At 38.7% G+C, this 18,888-nt stretch overlaps 4 protein-coding genes across 4 annotated transcripts; 1 reads left to right on the top strand and 3 right to left on the bottom strand.

Annotated features, from left to right (window-relative positions):
* Positions 1-248: 248 nt before the first annotated feature.
* Positions 249-725, bottom strand: LOC145063705 (uncharacterized). The gene has a single exon (XM_079011297.1). It carries the CDS (start codon positions 723-725, stop codon positions 249-251), a length of 477 nt encoding a protein of 158 aa, XP_078867423.1.
* A 6,259-nt stretch (positions 726-6,984) lies between these two features.
* Positions 6,985-7,683, bottom strand: LOC145062020 (uncharacterized). Its single transcript, XM_079009628.1, has one exon. The coding sequence runs from the start codon at positions 7,628-7,630 to the stop codon at positions 7,157-7,159; it is 474 nt and encodes a 157-aa protein (XP_078865754.1). The 5' UTR covers positions 7,631-7,683; the 3' UTR covers positions 6,985-7,156.
* A 781-nt stretch (positions 7,684-8,464) lies between these two features.
* Positions 8,465-9,483, top strand: LOC145063704 (putative disease resistance protein RGA3). Its single transcript, XM_079011296.1, has 2 exons — positions 8,465-8,779; positions 8,935-9,483. The coding sequence occupies exons 1-2, from the start codon at positions 8,465-8,467 to the stop codon at positions 9,481-9,483; spliced, it is 864 nt and encodes a 287-aa protein (XP_078867422.1).
* A 2,111-nt stretch (positions 9,484-11,594) lies between these two features.
* On the bottom strand, positions 11,595-18,841 carry LOC145062019 (Protein kinase superfamily protein). The gene is made up of 8 exons (XM_079009627.1): positions 18,621-18,841; positions 17,502-17,655; positions 17,212-17,377; positions 16,742-16,830; positions 12,600-12,718; positions 12,220-12,360; positions 12,043-12,119; positions 11,595-11,848 (listed from the first exon to the last, which is right to left on the bottom strand). Exons 1-8 carry the CDS (start codon positions 18,715-18,717, stop codon positions 11,702-11,704), a joined length of 990 nt encoding a protein of 329 aa, XP_078865753.1. The 5' UTR covers positions 18,718-18,841; the 3' UTR covers positions 11,595-11,701.
* Positions 18,842-18,888: the final 47 nt, after the last annotated feature.

The following is an 18,888-nucleotide window of genomic DNA, read 5'->3' as shown; positions in this document are numbered from 1 at the left end:
TTTACAACCAATACACCTTGGTTTGAAATAATTCGTTGGTTAACATTGGTAAACCTATTTTAACATGTAAGAACACACCTTTAAGGTGTTGTACAATGTGCTTTCAAGCATGTAGCATATTCCCAAATTATGTGTTTCTATAGCTAGAGTTTTGTAATACACTCCTCAAGCTTGAAAATAGAATCATCCTATGAGAATACTTTCTAACACTGGAACTGGTAACGAATCAAACCTAAATCGTTGAGGATTCAACAATGGAACTGATAAATCAGATCCAAAGCTCTCAATTTCGTTATATGAGGATCGTAATCAATTCCAACCCTAGCCGATTCACTTTCATACTCCAACCACCGCCTCTGCTCCCCAGCGGCCAACCACGTCGGCGATAACGGCCGTTTTGGCCGCTTGTTCTTCTGAACAAAGCAATTTTTCATCCGTTCCTCCACCGAATCAATCATAGCCATCTTCGAATCTTCCTCCCTAGCTCCATCCATCATTTGTTGCTCCTCATCGGCAACTTCCATCGGCGCATCATCACCATCAGTTACATCTGCAGAGGGTTTTGCGGCGTGAGAGAGGAAGAGAGAGAGCTGGCGGTGAGCGGCGTGGAGGGAGGCGTAGATTTTTGCAGAGTTTGTGGCGGTGGATGAAAGCTGCTTTGCCATTACGGTTGCCTTCTCTAAAGCAGTCACAAGATCCGTCACCATCTCCATCTCCATCTCCATATTCGACAAAAGTTAATTCCAGCAGGTTCAACTTAGAATTGATGGAAGTTGTGGTGTTGACGCGAGTGGGGTGGGCTGCCGGCAGGTTAAACGGTGTATTTATTTGAACTATATTCACATATAAACAAAACATTAACATTAATTAAGTAAATTACAAATATAATCCTTGTGGTGTTGCTCAATTTGTAGCTCTAGTCCAGATACTTTCAAGTATTGTAATATAAGTCCAGAAAAATTATAATTTAACAATAAAGTACAACATTGAGTCAGTTTTGGACTTGAAATCAGTTTTGTATGCTGGTTACCACCGGTTCGTTATATATATTATCGACAGTTTTATTTGTTTTTTATACCACCTAAAATTTACTTTTTAATAGTTAAAAAAAAAGGCCTAGAAAAGAACATGTTTTCAAGGTGCGATTGACCAAGTACAATTACAAATAGGCCATGATGCAAAACTTAGCAACTCAAATGGTCTACACAGGCAAAGAACGAGATCTAAAGTCTCGGTAAATTTTTATTCTCAGTAATCAATAATGAAACCCTTCAGAGACATAAACATACTTACATGGAAAATAGAATCATCCTAAAAAACAGGAAAGTAACTGAAGTTACTCCTAGGATTTCGATTAGAGATATGCTTCATAAATAAAAATAATCTTCTAATCAAAATCTTTATTCTTTAAATAAAAAAAGAAATAAACTAAAACGATGAATAATCAGCCAATATGAGGTTGTGATTGGATGCCCTTGCATCATCCTCATTGCTTTGGAAAAGACTCGCCTCCCAATCTAATCAATACCCCCTTCAAATGGTGATAAACCAGACACATTAAAAGTAGCCGAAACATTATAATGTCTATTATAATGTCCATCAGCACGGGGAACTTCCCAAAACGACCAATCAGAAAATGTTCTTTTTGAAGATGAATCCATACCGAACCACCCTCATTGTACACAACTTGCTTCTTATGCTTGTTGGCACGACTCTGGTACCCAACATTATGTTTAATGACCTTTTGGTGTAGATCCTTAATATGCTGGGACTGATTTTTTGCCTCAACATTAACATGGTCAATAAGGTGAATATGCGTTAAATCAAGCGAGTGAGTGGATTTCGCCCATAAAGTATCAAGAATGGACTCAACCTAGTTGTGTGAAGTTGTGTTATTGGCAAAACGATTATATGCAAACTCTGCCAGAATGAGGTCCCACTGCTTGGGGTTGTCCCTGATAAGGCTTCACAACAAGTTCCCTAACCTCCTATTTGTCACTTCTGTTTGGCTATCCGTTTGCGGATGGTGAGAGCTACTAAATTGTAACCTTGAGCACATGCTTTTCCAAAGTGTGTGCCAAAAATGGCTAACGAACTTCACGTCACGATATGAAGTTATAGTCTTGGGTACTCCATGGAGCTTGACAATTTCAAAAAAATATAGCCTTGCAATTTGACAAACGTCATAGGTCTTGACACATGGCACGAAAGGAGTCATTTTAGAGAATATGTTAACTACTATAACTGAATCTTTATGTCTTTGAGTTCGAGGTAAACCCAAGACAAAGTCCAAACTAACGTCCTCCCAAGGAGCATCGGGAACGGGTAACGGGGTGTACAAACCCGCATTGGTGTGGTGGGTTTTGGCCACACGACACACGCGACAACGTGCGATCACACGGGAAACATCTTGCTCCATCTTAGGCCAATAAAAATGATCATAGATTAAATTTAAAGTCTTGTCCCTCCTAAAGTGACCCACAAGACCTCCAACATGGCTTTCCAAAATAACTGGGTCTCGTAGGGAACTCAGGGACACACAAACGAGCACTCTTGAAGAGATAACCGTCATGTTTTGAAGAATCTCGAAGAGGTTCATTTTGATAGTTGTTCCAAATATTTCTGAAGTCGGGATCATCTTGGTATAATTCTCGAAAAGTGTCAAAGCCTCGTACTTGGATTTTCATCTCAGAAGTGAGCATGTGTCGTCGACTTAGCGCATCAACAACGGTATTTGACGATCCCGCTTTGTGTCGGATGACAAAAGAATAAGATTGCAAGAACTTGACCCATTTAGCATGGCGAGGGTTGAGTTTTTGTTTCCTTGGATGTATTTGAGCACAATACAAAATGAACTCATTGGCTAACAATTAATGACGCCAATATTCTAACTTCCAAACGATGGCATAAAACTCCTTATCGTACGTAGAATATTTGCGACATGTTTCGTTGAACTTTTTGCTAAAAAAAGCAATTGGTTTCTGATTTTGGCTTAGCACTCCACCTATTCCGAGACCCGAGGTGTCACATTCAACCTGAAATACTTCGTTAAATTTAGGAAAAGCGAAAACAGGAGCCTGTGTGACTTTCCGTTTTAACTTATCAAATACATTCCCATCCTATTTCGTCCGATAGAACTTTCTGCTTTCATACATTCTGTCATAGGGTCAATGATACTACTCAAATTCCGTATGAAACGCTGATAGAATGAAGCTAACCCATGAAAATTATAAATGTCATGAATTGTAGTGGGTGTAAGCCAGATTGTGATGGCTTCAACCTTCGATTCATCCATCCTTATTTCATCGCCTAAAATAAAATAGCCAAGAAAGATAACTTCGTTAGTAAGAAAATGACACTTCTTCCCATTAGCCTACAATCTTTGTTCCTTCAAGATCGTAAAAACCTGTCAAATATGTGTTACATGTTGTTTTCGTATCTTTGCTGAAAATAAATATGTCATCAAAATAAATAACAACAAAACGGCCTATAAAGGGTTTAAAAACATGCTTCATCATGCGCATAAACGTGCTTGGTGCGTTTGATAAGCCGAAGGGCATTACCAAACACTCGTATAATCTGTTATGTGTCTTAAAAGCGGTTTTCTACTCATCACCGGGTCGCATATGAATCTAGTGATACTCGGTTCGTAAGTCAATCTTGGATAAAACTGTTGAGCTATGTAATTAACCGATCAAATCTTCAAAACGAGGGATAGGGAATCTATATTTAATAGTTATTTTATTGATAACTCAACTATCAATACAAATACGAAAAGTGTCTCCCTGCTTCAGAACTAGCAAAGCTGGAACAATACTCATACTTTCACGTATTAGGCCATTTTCAAGTAGTATGTTGAGTTGTAGCTCTAACTCTTTAAATTCTTTCAGGTTCATGCGATAGTTCGGTTTGCTTGGGATGCCTAATCCTCTTCTTTTCTGCCTCACACTTATTTACATGCATTTAAAGATCCAAACTAGCTAAAATCAATACAAGAGGAATATTCTGCTCTTATCTCAAACGACACATGGATTTTGGTTCCACGGCCATAGGGTGCCATTGTTATTAATTGTGTTTGTCTCTTTAAAAAGAAACTCAATGCGGATGGATCTTTGTCTCGCTATAAAGACGACTTGTTGCTAATGGTAGAATCCAAAGACCCGACATTGACTGCGAAAAAACTTTGAGCTCAGTTGTCAGACCAACCATCATTCACACTGTTCTAAGCATCGTAGTCACTCGCAAATGGCCAATTCGTCAACTTGTTGTGAAAGAACGCTTTTCGTTATTGTCACTTACAGGAGACGCTTTACATGCAGCAACCACATGGCTTTCAGGATCATTCCAAGCAAGATCATGTCTATCTTCTTTAGAAATATGTATATGATCTCAAGCAGGCTCTACATGTATGGTTTCAACGGTTCACTATGTTTATTACTAGACTTGGTTTTACTAACAAGTGTGATTCTTCTTTCTTTATTTATAGGCATGGATCTGATATTACATACTTGTTATTATATGTGGATGGTATTATCCTTACAAGCTCGTCTCCTCCACTTTTGTCCATCATTACGTCAGTTCTAGCTACTGAGTTTGCTATGACTGGTCTTGGAGATCTTCATTACTTCTTGGGTGTCTCCGCTACCGGAACTATAGATGGCCTTTTCTTGTCTAACAAAAATATGCAAATGAAATTCTTGATTGTGCCTCTATGACCAACTGCAAACCAGCTTTAACTCCAACGGATTTGGCAACCAAATTTGACAGGTCCAACCCCTTATTCAAGACCTCACATTATATCGTAATCTTATTGGAGCATTTCAGTATCTCACGTTTACTTGCCCAGACAATACCTATGCAATTCAGCAAATCTGTCTCTACATGCATGATCCCCGTGAGCTTCATTTCACAGCTCTCAAACGCATCTTACATTACATTTGCGAGACCTCAATCATCAGATCTTCAGTTCTCCATATCGCGAAATTATTGTTGACTAGGATGGCTGCCCGATCACCGGGCGCTCCAAATCCGGTTACCATGTTTTTCCAGGACACAACCTCCTATCATGATCATCCAAATGTCAGAATACTGCATCTCGCTCCGATGCTGAGACTGAATATCGCGGGGTCGCAAATGTTGTTGCGGAAACTTGTTGGATTCGCAACCTACTTCTTGAGTTACACTATTCTCCACACCATGCTACTATTGTGTATTGTGATGATGTGAGTGTGGTGTTTATGTCTGCTAACCCGATTCAACACTAACAAACTAAACATATTGAGATTGACCTTCACTTTGTTCGAGGCAAAGTCACTATTGGCCACGTTCGTGTTCTTCATGTTTATTCTAAATCTCAATATGCTGATATAGTCACCAAAAGTATACAATCTTCTTTATTTTTGGATTTCCAATTTAGTTTGAACGTTCGACAAACTACTCTCGTTCCAACTTTCGACATGCTACTCCCGTTCCAACTATGACAGGTGTAGGTGTTAGGTTTAGACTTTATGTTCTGAAATTTGTTGTATCTTATTATTTAGACAAAATTGCACAATTGGTCCCTGTGGTTTACAGAATATCGTACTTTGAGGCCTTCCTAGCAAAAAGTCACGCGAATAGTCCTTAAGGTTTCAGTTCATTGCTCGATTGGTCCTTGACCCTAACCCGGTCACTTTTGTACCGTTAGTGCAGGGGTAATTTTGTCCAGGAAAATCAGATCTTGCTATGTTTTCATTTGATCACTTTTTCACAATTCTCAAAATGGCAGCCTCTCTCCTTCCATTATTCTTGTATATTAGAACAACAATCCAAACACCCCGGTGTGAATCGTGTCTACCCTCTACCACCGAATTGGCCTTATCGATGTCTAAATCAAAGTTGAAGACTGTCGGAAATCGACCACCTCTTCTTGTGATTTGTAATCCACCACCGAAAGCCTCCTAATTTTTCCTTTATTCGTTTCATTCTCGCTCAGACGAAGACCACTACCTCTTTTTTTTTTTGTTATCCTTTCGTGGTTGCCAGAAACGAACAGACAAGAGACCGCCCGCCGGAACAACTCTTGTTGCCGTGGTGGTCGACGTCAATTGATTGCCTCCGTGTTTTCCTTCTTCGACCAGATGGGAGATGAAGAACCCCCCCCCCCCCCTGATTCCTTCTTTCGTTCATTTCTTACTCGAAAAGACGAAGACCGGAGAATCCTGTTCCATGTCCTTCCCTTCTTGTGTTTCAAGACGATCGGACCAGAAGAAGAATGGTGCCGCCAGAGCAGTCGTGCGCTACCGACCTCCCTCCTATCGCGATTGTTGAACCATCAAACCACCACTTGACTGCCATCACAACCAGTTGCTGCCTCCGATCTTCTCCCTTCTTTTCTCGATCGAACACCGCCAGATGAGCTCCCATCGACAACTCTTGTTCATCCCGTTCCCAATCTGATAATCAGATGAACAAGACATCGTACCCTTCGTTTTGTACATTTGGTGGTGTTGAAATAATGAGTCCCTGCATTTGTGATTTTATATAAAAATCAGTCTTTTGTTGAAGTCTTTGCAAACAAAGTTCCATTTGGTTATGGTGACTGCGAGATGAAATGACAAAACTGCCCCTGCACTAACGGTACAAAAGTGAAGGGGTTAGGGTCAAGGACCAATCGTGCAATGAACTGAAACCTTAAGGACCATTCGCGTGACTTTTTGCCAAGAAGTCCTCAAAGTGCGATATTTTGTAAACCACAAGGACCAATTGTGAAATGTTGTCTATTATTATTATTTAATGTACCCCAATACTACTAGGCCCTTTTGTTGTATAAGCCTTCTATGGTATTTGTAGTATATATTCTCAATGAATACAGTAAATATTCTCTATGGGAAAATTCTTACGCTTACGGGCTTCACATGTATTGTTGTACAATGTGCTTTCAAGCATATAACATATTCTCGAATTCTATTATATTATTTTGAAAGAGTTGTCACACACTTGGAGTTAGAATAACTCGAGAAAGTAAAACAATTTGGATTTCTTTTGAGTAAAAAATATATACATCAAAGTTTGTTAATTGTAATTGCATCCATACTACCGGCTCCAAATACTCGATTTGGAAACAACTTTTATGGTAAAAGTAATGCATCGGTAATAATCCTAAACTGTTCTGGATTCAACAATGGAACTGATAGATTAGATCCAAAGCCCTCAATTTCATTAAAAGAGGATCGTAATCAACTCCAGCCCTAGCCGATTCACTTTCGTACTCCAACCACCGACTCTTCTCCCCAGCGGCCAACGACGTCGGCGATAACGGCCGTTTTGGCCGCTTGTTCTTCTGAACAAAGCAATTTTTCATCCGTTCCTCCACCAAATCAATCAAAGTCATCTTCGAATCCTCCTCCCTCGCTCCTTCAACCACTTGTTGCTCTTCGTCGGTAACTTCCATCAGCGCATCATCACCATCAGTTACATCTGCAGAGGGTTGGGCGGTGTGAGCGAGGAGGAAGAGAGAGAGCTGGCGGTGAGCAGCGTGGAGGGAGGCGTAGATATTTCCAGAGCCTGTGGCGGTGGCGGTTGATGGAAGCTGCTTTGCCATTAGGGTTGCCTTCTCCAAAGCCGTCACCAGGTCCGCCGCCTTCTCCATATCTAAGAAAAGCTAATACACAGAGAAGTTCGACTTTATCTAACATGGTACACGTTTTTATTGCATCTTTATATATTCAAAATACAAAAAATTAATTAAACTCTAATTAGAAAATTACAAAATCCGTCCTTATGTGTTGCTCAATTTAATGTTTTAGTCGAATAGTTTCAGTTATTGCAATATCAGACAAAAATAATTTTAAATTAACAACTAAGTCCAAGTTTGTCTTGGTCATGCATGCAATGGGTTTTTTCGTTATTTACACACAATCTGTAATAACACACCATCGAAATTATAAACATTACTAACATCAAATCCATAATAAAAAATCCCTAAACCTTGCTTGATGCTTGCTTTTGCTTTACTTGATACTTGATACTTTGGTTGTTACTTTTGATTTTGGATCGAATATTGCATTATTGGTTTCCTTTCCACTGCTGAAATTTCCCTCCTGAGAATCACATATTGGCGTCTTTCATTCCTTCTCTCTCACACACAGCAGTAAAAATGGCTCAAGCTTTAGTCAGTATGACTGCCGAAGCGATACTGAAAAAGCCAAAAGGTATTGTCTTTAGCTGCTGCCGAAATTGCGATTGCTTGGGGTTACGAAGAAAAGTTGACCACCCAGCTTCACGCTACCTTGGACCTGATTCGTGCCAAGTTACGTGATGCAGAGAGACAAAAGGGAACAGAAGCTGTGATGGTGTGGCTGAAACAGCTCACACATGTGGTCAATGAAGCCGATGATGTGTTGGACGAGATTCATTATGAAATGCTGAGGCGTGAGGTGAAGAAACTCCTCCATGATTGAAAAGGTTTTCATTTCGTAGAGAAATGGGCCATAAAATCGAAAACATTAGTAGAAAGTTGGTTGAGATCAATAAACAAGCAAACGATTTGGGACTACAAAACGAACAACCTCCTGGCCCTGTTCCAGGTAGTCTCAACCCATATCTGGAGGAATTCAAAATTTTTAGGAGGGAGAATGATGAACAGCGTATCATACAACTTTTAACCCAATTAAGAAAAGAAGAAACACTTACTATTGTTCCCATTGTGGGAATGGGCGGGGTTGGGAAAACCACTTTGGCCAAGTCAATCTACTACAATAATCCAAAAATTGAGCATCATTTTGATGTTCAAGCTTGGGTCTGTATATCGGTTATCTCGCAAAGATCTATGAATCTCTTGCCATAGAGGAATGTAAGTCACAAATGAGGGTCAATTTAATTACAAATCTTCGAAACAAGTTGGGATCTAAAAGATATTTGCTTGTCCTAGATCAAGTGTGGAACGAAGAATAGGCACATTGGGATGATCTCAGGAGTTGTATGTCAAAAGTAACTGGAAGTGGCATTCTTGTCACTACACAGAATCTTGAAATCGGAACCAAGGCCATGAGTGAGGATTTCCATGCTTTGCAAACTCTTTCTGATGACTGGTGTTGGTCAATCTTTAGAGAAAAATCATTTCTTGCAGGACGATCACCATTGCCCGAATTGGATGAGATAGGGCATGAAATTGTGAAAAAGTGTCGTGGTTTACCTTTGTTGGTAAATGTAATACAAGGCATGTTACGAAATTACAATATTGACAAAGAGAAGTGGTTGTCCATCCAAGATAGCAAAGTTTGGGATCTAGAAGATGAAGGGGACAGAATCCAAAACAGCTTGAAACTCAGCTTTGATAACTTTCCCAATTCTATCATTAAACGATACTTTGCATACTGTTCCATCTTTAAGAAGGATAAGGTCATGCGAAGGGAAGAACATATACGACTCTGGATGGCTGTAGGGTTGATTCAAGAGGATGAGAGGAGAAAGAAACAAGGAGGCAGACGATGTGGGAAATGATATATTCCAAATCTTGGTTAGCAGCTCGTTGTTCCAGGATGTTAAAATGGATGAGTATGGTTATGTTACTGGTTGTATGCATGATCTTTCGATATCACTTTCCAAACATGAAAACTTATGTTTGGTGGATCCGACAAGCGATGATGATATTGTACGGGTTAAACATCTCGCAGTGTGTCGATTTCAGGAGGATGGTATCTACCTAACTTTAGAAAGATGAATTCTATAGTCTTCAAAGAGGATATGACAAATAGGACTATGCATACATTGATATTCAGGGGTACAATTGAGAAAAACATTTCATTGCAACGTTTCAAGTGCTTGAGGGTACTAAAATTCAGTGCATGTGCACTGAAAAAGATCAATGATTCAGTTGGAGAGTTGGTGCATCTTAGGTATCTTGATTTGTCATATACCAAAAGCAAAGTTCTTCCGAAATGAAATCTATTGGTAAACTTTACCATTTGATATTTGTAGAGCACAAACCTATACGTAACGTGGGACGATTGACTTCTCTAAGAACATTGCCTGATTTTAGAGTGGGTCGAGAGAAAAGATGTCAAATTTCAGAGCTAGGTCCTTTGATTTGAAGCACCTTGCTGGAGAGCTTCGTATTAGCAATCTCGAAAATATTTGCCAAGGCAGATATATGTGGAAAGAAAAATTTATGCCAGGTTTATTTTCGTTGGAGTGAGCACAGATTTGTCAATCAAAATGACAAAGATGTATTGAAAGGCTTGCAACCCCATGGAAATTTAAGAAGCTCGTTGTCAAATTATAAACTTTTACAATGACAGTTTTCTGGAATGGGTGACTAAGATGGCAATCAACATTGAAGGGAAATGGACACCCCTTCACAAGCTCGTGAAGATCAAATTATCTGGATGTAGCAACTATGCCTATCTTCCAGTGCTCGAGCACGTACCACTTCTCGGGATCTTGAGTTGGAGGATATGCACAACATGACATGCTTAAGCAGTTGTTTAGGCCAAGACAACAATTTTAATACCGGATGAGATCCCTCCAACTATCAGATATGAGGAGACTGGAAAAGTGGATAGATGCAGCAACAAACAGCTCAACAGTGCTATTACCTGTTCTCGAGAAGTTGCACATTAAACATTGCCGAAAGATTATTCACTTAGATGAATGTCATCCCCATCCTCTTGTTTCCATAGACATATACGACTGCTACAATCGGGTGTCCATTAAGAGCATACAAGGCCTTACAACTCTTGAATCTTTAAAAATTGAGGCTTGTCCTAGTCTTTTATTTGCAGAACTTCGAGCATCATCCTTTAAAGTCTCGACCATAAGCCACATTTGTGTTGAATGGTTTGTCTAAGAGCCTGAAATTTCACATTGGTATGTTCGTACACTAAGTGAATCTATAATTAGAAGAAAAAACCTTGACTTTGAGATTAGGGCTTTTTATCTGCTTAACCAAAGGGCTTGTAGCCCAGCGGTATCCGGTGTTGCCCTCCCTCCTTGAGGTTGAGGGTTCAAATTCCGTCGTGGACAAATGTGGATTTAAGGTCTAGTTTAGATTTGTCGTTTCAAGAAAAAAAAAAAAAAAAAAAATCTAATTAGCATTTGGCGGTAGGTATCATTTAATTAGGGGCTATTAAATTAATTAGAGATTAAAGAAGAATATGTGAATTTACAGATTTACCCTCACCTAAACAAAGGTCATAAACGGCTCTTAAGCCTTTGGACCGATTCACAACAAATGAAACCTTTTTGACCACCGGTGTAACTCCAAAACATTTTGGACCAAACTTACAATTTTGTCTACCCAACTGTTGTTGAAACTGGATATGAGAACGTGTTACTAGTGTAGTGTAGTGTGTTAATAGTGTAGTGTTGCTACTTCTAAATTACCTTTTACCCGTATTACATTATGGGTTAAACTACACATGTGAAATCGTTTTAAACATGATTTTAATTCAATGTGCAAGAAAAGGACTTTCTTTTTGGGAAAGATGACCTTTTTATTCATCGCGTTCTTGTTATATGGACTAGAAGAGTAAGGCTATCTACTTATCATGTATTCTTTTTTTAGTATCTTTTTACCCCAAACATGTTTTTTTTACCAACATGAGTAATGGAAATACACTAAAATTTGGTTCTTACTTAGTGATTTAGTATCATACCATATCATAAAGAGATACAGATTGGATTGACAAATACCACAGTTGTCCATATTGGCATCACCTAATTAAACTTTTAAGATCCTAAGGTAATCATCAATGATGGACATGGCCGATGATCGGTAACCAGAACCAAAGAGATTGTAATGGTTCAAGTAATGATACAACAAATAAACATCTCTCCTTTTCTCAAATCCTGCTTGCTTTGGCATCACCTAAAAGGCAACACAAAAGGCAATGGTCAAATACCACACTTGTCCATCATAGAACAAACCAATCAAATTCGATGTAAATGGCTCTGCTAAAGTGTTCAATGTATTATAATTTCATATATGGGAAAGATTGATATTGGATTTTGAATATGATCGGTTTAAGTCATTAAGCAGAAAAGCTAAATATAGGTACGTACCTCAAAATAGGCGTTGTAGAAAGACCCTCCAAATCCAGCACACCATGACATTCCAAACTCTGCTTCATTATGTCCATCTATGTAACATTCAAGAAAATAAATTTACAAAATAAGAGAGTGAAATGGAACAGAGGGTGTGATTAAAAATGGAACTCTGGAATCGAAATGAGTTCTTACAGTAACAAGCGGGATCGAGTATAACAGGCTCCCCATTCTTGTCTGAACTGATATTCCCACTCCATAAATCTCCATGTAATAAACAAGGCTCGATCGTTACATCTTCAAACAAAGCTCCAAGATTTTTCACTAATCTTTGTCCTGCATTTAGATCAAAACGAAGATCATAAAAGCTTGAACCATTGCAAAACAAGATATATGGTTCGAAGCAATTGTTAATAAGTTTTGTGAAGTTAACATCCTTTTCTTTGCAGAAAGAAAATTTCAAGAACTCATCTCGAGTTGGTGCTTGAAATAGATGGTTTTGGTTTGAATTCAAAAGGTCAATATGCAAATTAATTATTTTCTTGAACCTCGGGAATCAATTTCAGATCACAAACCTTTTTCGTATATAGCCGAATCGCCAAATTGTTGTTGTGCTAACTTAAGTTGAAAGGCCAGGCGATGCTTAGAGTAAAACTCAACCCAATCTGATGTCCATGTGTTTATCTGCGGTGTGCTACATGCCAAGACTTGAGCTTATTAAAACTACAACAATCAACTTGTTTAAAACCGACATTAATGGTGTCTTTGAATAAAATATAAGGAATTGATATTGTTTGAATTCATTGATTGATTTGGTGAGATTACAACCAAATATAAAGAAAAGAATAATTACACTTTGATACCCTAAGGAATAATAATAATAACAATCTAATTCTAAACTATCAACTCAGGTTAATAATCCCCCGCAAGTTGAGGGTGGTTAGCAATCTGCAACTTGGAACGCAAAAACTCAAACTTCTGAGATGACAGGGGCTTTGTAAAAATATCAACAATTTGGTCGTCTGTAGAGATGAACTTGACATTTAGTTTTTCGTGAGTTACTTGTTCACGAACAAAATGATAGTCAACTTCAACATGTTTAGTATGAGCGTGAAAGACTGGATTAGTTGTGCGATATGTCGCACCAAGATTGTCACACCAAAGTGTGGGTGCCGTGCTAACCAAACCAAGTTCTTGAAGCAACGACTTCAACCAAATCAATTCAGCAACATTATCTGCAATAGCCTTGTACTCGGACTCTGTTGAAGATCGAGATACAGTTTTCTGCTTGCGAGCAGACCAGGAGATGAGATTCGAACCTAAATAGATAGCAAATCCCCCTATGGATCGACTGGGCAACCCAATCAGAGTCCGAGAAGGCCTGAAGATTGGAGTACCAATTGGAATCCGAAAAGGCTTGAAGCTGATACCCCGTATTATGTCGAATCCATAATCGATGGTGCGCTAAAGATAACGAAGGATGCGTTTGACACCGGCCCAATGGTTCGTAGTTGGAGCGTGCATGAACTCAGAGACTTTATTAACTACAAAGACAATATTAGGGCGAGTAAGAGTAGCATACTGAAGAGCTCCTACTGTCTGCCTGTAGCAAGAAGGATCATCAAGTAAGGGGCTATCATCGGGTAACAGCACTTGAGCAGTGCTCATAGGGGTTGATATTGGCTTGCACTCAGCAAGACAAGCATGGTGTAAGATCTCACGAACATATTTCCATCGGGAAAGAACCAAGAATCCCTGTGAACAACTTCAACCCTCAAAAAATAGTGTAGTTGACCCATATCCTTAAGTGCAAAGAGAGAATTGAGTTTCTGAATGATTAAGGCTACAGCAGTGGAGTTGTTACCGGTGATGATGATGTCATCCACATACACCAAAAGATAGACAAGAGAGTCAGATGAGTTTAGTATAAAAAGGGAGGGATCGGTTTTGGACCCATAAAATCCCAACCGATGAAACGCAGTAGACAACTTTGTAAACCAAGCCTGAGGAGCCTGCTTGAGGCCATACAAGAATTTATACAAGTAGATGTGATCAGGTTTGGTTTGATCAATAAAGCCCGAAGGTTGGCAGAGGTTGGCGCATGTACACCGTTTCCTCAAGATCTCCATAAAGAAAGGCGGTTTGGATGTTTAACTGTCTCGGAGGCCATTTGTTGCTAACAACTAGAGAGAGAACCGTACGAATGGTGGCGGGCTTAATGATCGGACTGAAAGTCTCATGATAGTCCACACCATGCTATTGATTAAAGCCTTTTGCCACGAGATGGGATTTGTACCTGGTAATCTTTCCATGTTCATCAGTTTTTACCCTGTAAACCCATTTACAAGCAACAATATTAGCATTAGAGGACAAGGGGCACAAGGGTCCACGTGTCATTCCTGTGGAGCGCAGATAGCCCTTCGGCCATTGCTTGATGCCATTATGAAGACTTGTTAGCAATGGTAAAGCTGGTAGGTTCAAAGGGAGGAGATATGGAGGTGGAGGCAGTGTAGGCAACGAGGTTGTATCGATCTGGTTGTTTAAGATTAGGGTTAAGGTTAGATGGCAAAGGCCGAGGAGCTGGTGGTGGAGGTGGTAGGTTGGTATTAGTTGGTGGAGATTGTGGTGGAGGAGATTGAGGAGGTCGTGGTGATTCAAATGGAAAACCGGGTGGTGGGTCGGAAAAAATAGAGATGTAAGGAGTAGAAGGTGGTGGAGGTGTTGGTGAAGGCTGACAAGGAAAGACGTGTTCATTGAAGCGAACATGTCGAGCAATGTAAATTCGATCAATGGATGGATCAAGACAGTGATAACCATGGTAAGCAAGGCTGTAGCCAAGAGAAACACAAGGAGTAGACCGAAATTCAATTTTGTGACGATTGTACGGACGAAGAAAAGGAAAAGATTGATAGCCAAAAACTCGTAAGAAAGAGTAATGAGGTTACATTTGAAGACATGCTCAAAAGGGGATTTGTTGGATGAAACAAAAAAGGGGAGGCGATTTATGAGATATATAGCTGTTTCAAAAGCAAAGATTCAAAAGCATTGAGGAAGACTGGATTGAGCCAAAAGAGAGAGTCCAGTTTTCACAACACGACGATGACGGCGTTCAACAAAGCCATTTTGCTCACCGGTGTGAGGACAAGACCGTCGATGGATGATGCCAAGGATACGACAAAGAGTGGTGAGAGGTCGTGTGCCACTGCTGTCCTGAGAGCGATTAAAACCACCACGTGAGTTGCCACAAGAAAAGCTACGGGATCCACGACCGCCTCGGTTATTATTGAAAGACCGAGAACCAAAATGAGCTTGAGGTCGTAGAGATTGAATGGGGTGTAGTTGATAACCCAACTGAGTGACCATCAGTTGAATGTTTTGTAGTTGTTACTGAAGATGATCAATATTCAGTTGTTGAACCGAAAGAGTTGCAACCGATGATGATTGTGGAACCGAAGAAGTATTTGCCAAGAAAACTTGGGGAGTGGCAGTCATCATTTTTGTGAAGACATAATCATGATCACATAGAAGGCCATGTAATTCATTGAAGTTGACACGAGGCACACGGGCCAATAAGTTGGTCTTGAGACCATTGTATTCCTTTCGAAATCCTGTAAGGGTGAGCATTACCAAATCATTGTCCTTTACTGGTTGGAAGTTCTCCACGTATATTCTTGTATCAAATTTTTTCGGCAAGTTTTCACAAATGCCGTGGTGAATCTTTCTCTCCCATGCCCATGAGTTTTTCCGATTGGAAGTTCTCCACGTATATTCTTGTATCAAATTCTCTATTATATTTAAGAGTAAATTACACGAATGGTCCCTATGGTTTGGGGTAACTTGCACGTTTGGTCCCTAACTTATTTTTTTAACTCGGAAGGCCCCTACTGTTTGTTTTTGTTGCACGATTGGTCCCTACAATTTGATTTTGTTACGCGCTTGGTCCGTATCTTTCCTAAAAAAAACTATTATTTAAATAGAGAAAAATGGTGAGGTAGGTAAAGTAAAGTGAAGGGCGTGGGGTTGGGGGTGTGTTTATTTAAATAAACTAAAAAATCAAGGGCAAAATAGTCTTTTTAGGTAAGACAGGGAGCAAGAGCGTAACAAAAACAAATAGTAGGGACCTTCCGAGTTTAAAAATTAAGTTAGGGACCAAACGTGTAAATTACCCTAAACCATAGGGGCCATTCGTGTAATTTACCCAATATTTAACTCACAAAGTTGTTGGGAATATATGAGTCCATTTTCGCAACTTTACTTTCATTTATTTTATTACAACATTGTATTTTTCAACTTTTTTTTTTCTTATTAAGGCAGTGTACTCTGAAAAATATGCCAAGTTATGGCGGTGAAAATTGTTATTTTAGATAGGATTTTAGAAGACAAGGTTGTAACCGGAAGAAATGAAAGTAGGATGTTATCATAAACTAATAAACGAAAGTATGTTGTTACGTCTTGCATTTAACCAAAAAACAAATATAGTATTTAATAATATATTATAACTTTAGCAAATTTAATGAACTTATGTTCATCTCCGTCCTACTACAATATGTGTGTAAGTGCAAGTGCGTGTAAACAGATGAGAGGTAAACGTGAGCTATCATTGTTTGACCGGAAGTTCATAATATTCATGTACAAAAGTCCAATGTATAATAGAAAACTAATATGCAACCTACAAATAATACATGCAAGTGTGTAAGCAAAAGAGAGGTAAACATGCCTGCCAATGGTATTGTTGACATGAAATCCGAATCCTTTTTCAGATTTTGCTGCTTTATGCATCTCCGCAAGTTTCCTCCCTAATACAGCCTAAATTAAAAGCAAATTAAAATTAAACCTAAAGAAATTTGAAAACCACTATTCAAATGAAAGCGAGTTTTAGGGCGTGTTTGGTTTGTGGATTTCAATGTAATTTGACAGAATTGGAATTTGAGATTCCATCCCATGGTGTATTTGGTAGCCAAATGGAAGGAATTCAATTCCGTTAGATTCCTTAAAAGTCCATACTTCCTTTTTTGTTAATATAAATCGAAATAAATAAAAATAAAATTTGAAGTATACGAGGATTGAAAAACTATTCAACTTTTATCATTAAATTCCATTCCATGCGTGCATCAGATTCCAATTCCTTTGACAGCTTTCGTTCCTTTCAATAACATTATGCAAACCAAACATTCACTTAGTGTTTACCTGATCACCTCTCGATGAACCAAACTCTATGAATTCCATGATGATATATGAACCTCCAGTTGGCAATGCACCAACTTTATATGGTTGAGGAACACGAATCGACTTTGTTTCATACATTGCACTTAACCCCAAAGCCTCTCCTTCAAACATCTCCGGTCCAATACTCCTAAAACCAAGTTTATGAACATCTTTGTAAGTGAAATGACAAAATCACCCTTAGAGAAGCTAGAGCTATCAATGGCAGCCAACAAAATAAGAAATCTTTGACACAGGTCAATTTTAAAAGTAACCTGTTTGTCTTAACAAAGAAAGAACCAGCATCAGTAGTGTATCGGTTGGCAAGATTGATGCAACCACCACCAACAGGACTAATCCCTGTTATTTGACTTGCCTTTCCCTCTGTTAGAATCCACTCTCTTACTGGATCTGTACTTACTGTTGCCACTATATAATAGCAAAAACTTTAATGTTAATTTTCTACAAGATTTAGTGATAAAACTCGAGATTAATTATAGAGCGATCGACTTCTTTATCCGTTGTAGCAGACTTTTTGTGGCAAACCAACCGTACTTCTTATGAAAATGCCAGAAAATATAGTGGTTTTGGATGGAAATGTAAAGCTCAAATGGAAGAGGAGCCCCATATGGGGGTAAAAAAAACACCAGGAATTAGAGAGAAGACTAAATTATATTGTGTAGTCAAGATGAAAAGAACATGGGATGTGGTGGAAAATTCACTATATTTCAGTATTTCACATATGAAACGAGTTAAAATCCATGAAAACATATGGTGGGCTGATCTTAGAAAGCTCAAAGATTGAATCTTTGTGTCATATGAATGAGTGAAAGTGTTGATGCTTATACTTCTCAAGCCCACAAGAATTTTAATAAATTGGTCGAAGTTCAAACCAGAGAGATTTTAAAACTAGAAAGATCACTAAACAGAGAACAATAAACAAACATACATTCAAAATTCACTTAATTTATTAGGATTGCAAAAGCTAAACAACTTGATGCAAAATCGAATAAAACTTCATAATTTTAAGAGGGCAATTGTTAATCTCCTTAAAACATAAAAGTCGTTCCTAATTTGACAGTGATTTGGTTGAAAAAGACATGGCATTTAATGGGGTTGATTCGAAAAGGCTCAAAAACTAAAACTTCGTGCTGCTATAAGCTAAAACCCCAGAAGAATAGCCGGAATCTTGATTAAAAATTTCATCGGGTTAAAGATTAATGGTGGGTACTGTCAATATCCTATTTTTTTCACACAATTTGGTCCAAACACTCATGAAATTGAAAATGGGCCTAGTTTCAGAAGGCTTAAAGATTGAACATTTTGCTACTATGAATAAAAGTTAAAAAAATTAAGAGGGAGAATCTTGATATTTTTATTGAAATGATACTTACTGACTATGGGTTTATGCAGACAGAGAGATAACTGGGGAGAGGAATGAAGGAGATGACAAGAGGAGGAGAAGGAGATGACACCCAAGTGTGCCACCATTCTTGCAGCTTCTTCAACACACACTTTGCCCTCTCTTTCTCTTACGGGTGATTTTTAATCCTGTTCATCAGCAATAACTGGTGGAGGTTTCTTCTTTGTTTTTTTGGATCTTTTTCCTTTAGGTTTTAACTTTGAAGTATCTAGATAGACCCTCAATCCAATATTTACCAC

This window comes from Lactuca serriola, chromosome 7 (genome assembly GCF_051521515.1).
Source record: "Lactuca serriola cultivar US96UC23 chromosome 7, Lser_US96UC23_V15, whole genome shotgun sequence".
In the NCBI taxonomy this organism is placed as follows: Eukaryota; Viridiplantae; Streptophyta; class Magnoliopsida; order Asterales; family Asteraceae; genus Lactuca; species Lactuca serriola.
This window is presented reverse-complemented; position numbering and strand designations above follow the sequence as displayed.

What these genes read in the sequence shown, in the direction of transcription:
- LOC145063705 (XM_079011297.1), bottom strand. Translation starts at nt 725, where the DNA reads ATGGAGATGGAGATGGAGATGGTGACGGATCTTGTGACTGCTTTAGAG.
- LOC145062020 (XM_079009628.1), bottom strand. Translation starts at nt 7,630, where the DNA reads ATGGAGAAGGCGGCGGACCTGGTGACGGCTTTGGAGAAGGCAACCCTA.
- LOC145063704 (XM_079011296.1), top strand. Translation starts at nt 8,465, where the DNA reads ATGGGCCATAAAATCGAAAACATTAGTAGAAAGTTGGTTGAGATCAAT. An exon ending in ATTTTGATGTTCAAGCTTGG is followed by an intron (nt 8,780 to 8,934) that starts GTCTGTATATCG and finishes AACGAAGAATAG; the next exon opens with GCACATTGGGATGATCTCAG.
- LOC145062019 (XM_079009627.1), bottom strand. Translation starts at nt 18,717, where the DNA reads ATGGTGGCACACTTGGGTGTCATCTCCTTCTCCTCCTCTTGTCATCTC. An exon ending in GTTCATCGAGAGGTGATCAG is followed by an intron (nt 16,831 to 17,211) that starts GTAAACACTAAG and finishes CTTTTAATTTAG; the next exon opens with GCTGTATTAGGGAGGAAACT. An exon ending in TCTACAACGCCTATTTTGAG is followed by an intron (nt 11,849 to 12,042) that starts GTACGTACCTAT and finishes GTTGCCTTTTAG; the next exon opens with GTGATGCCAAAGCAAGCAGG.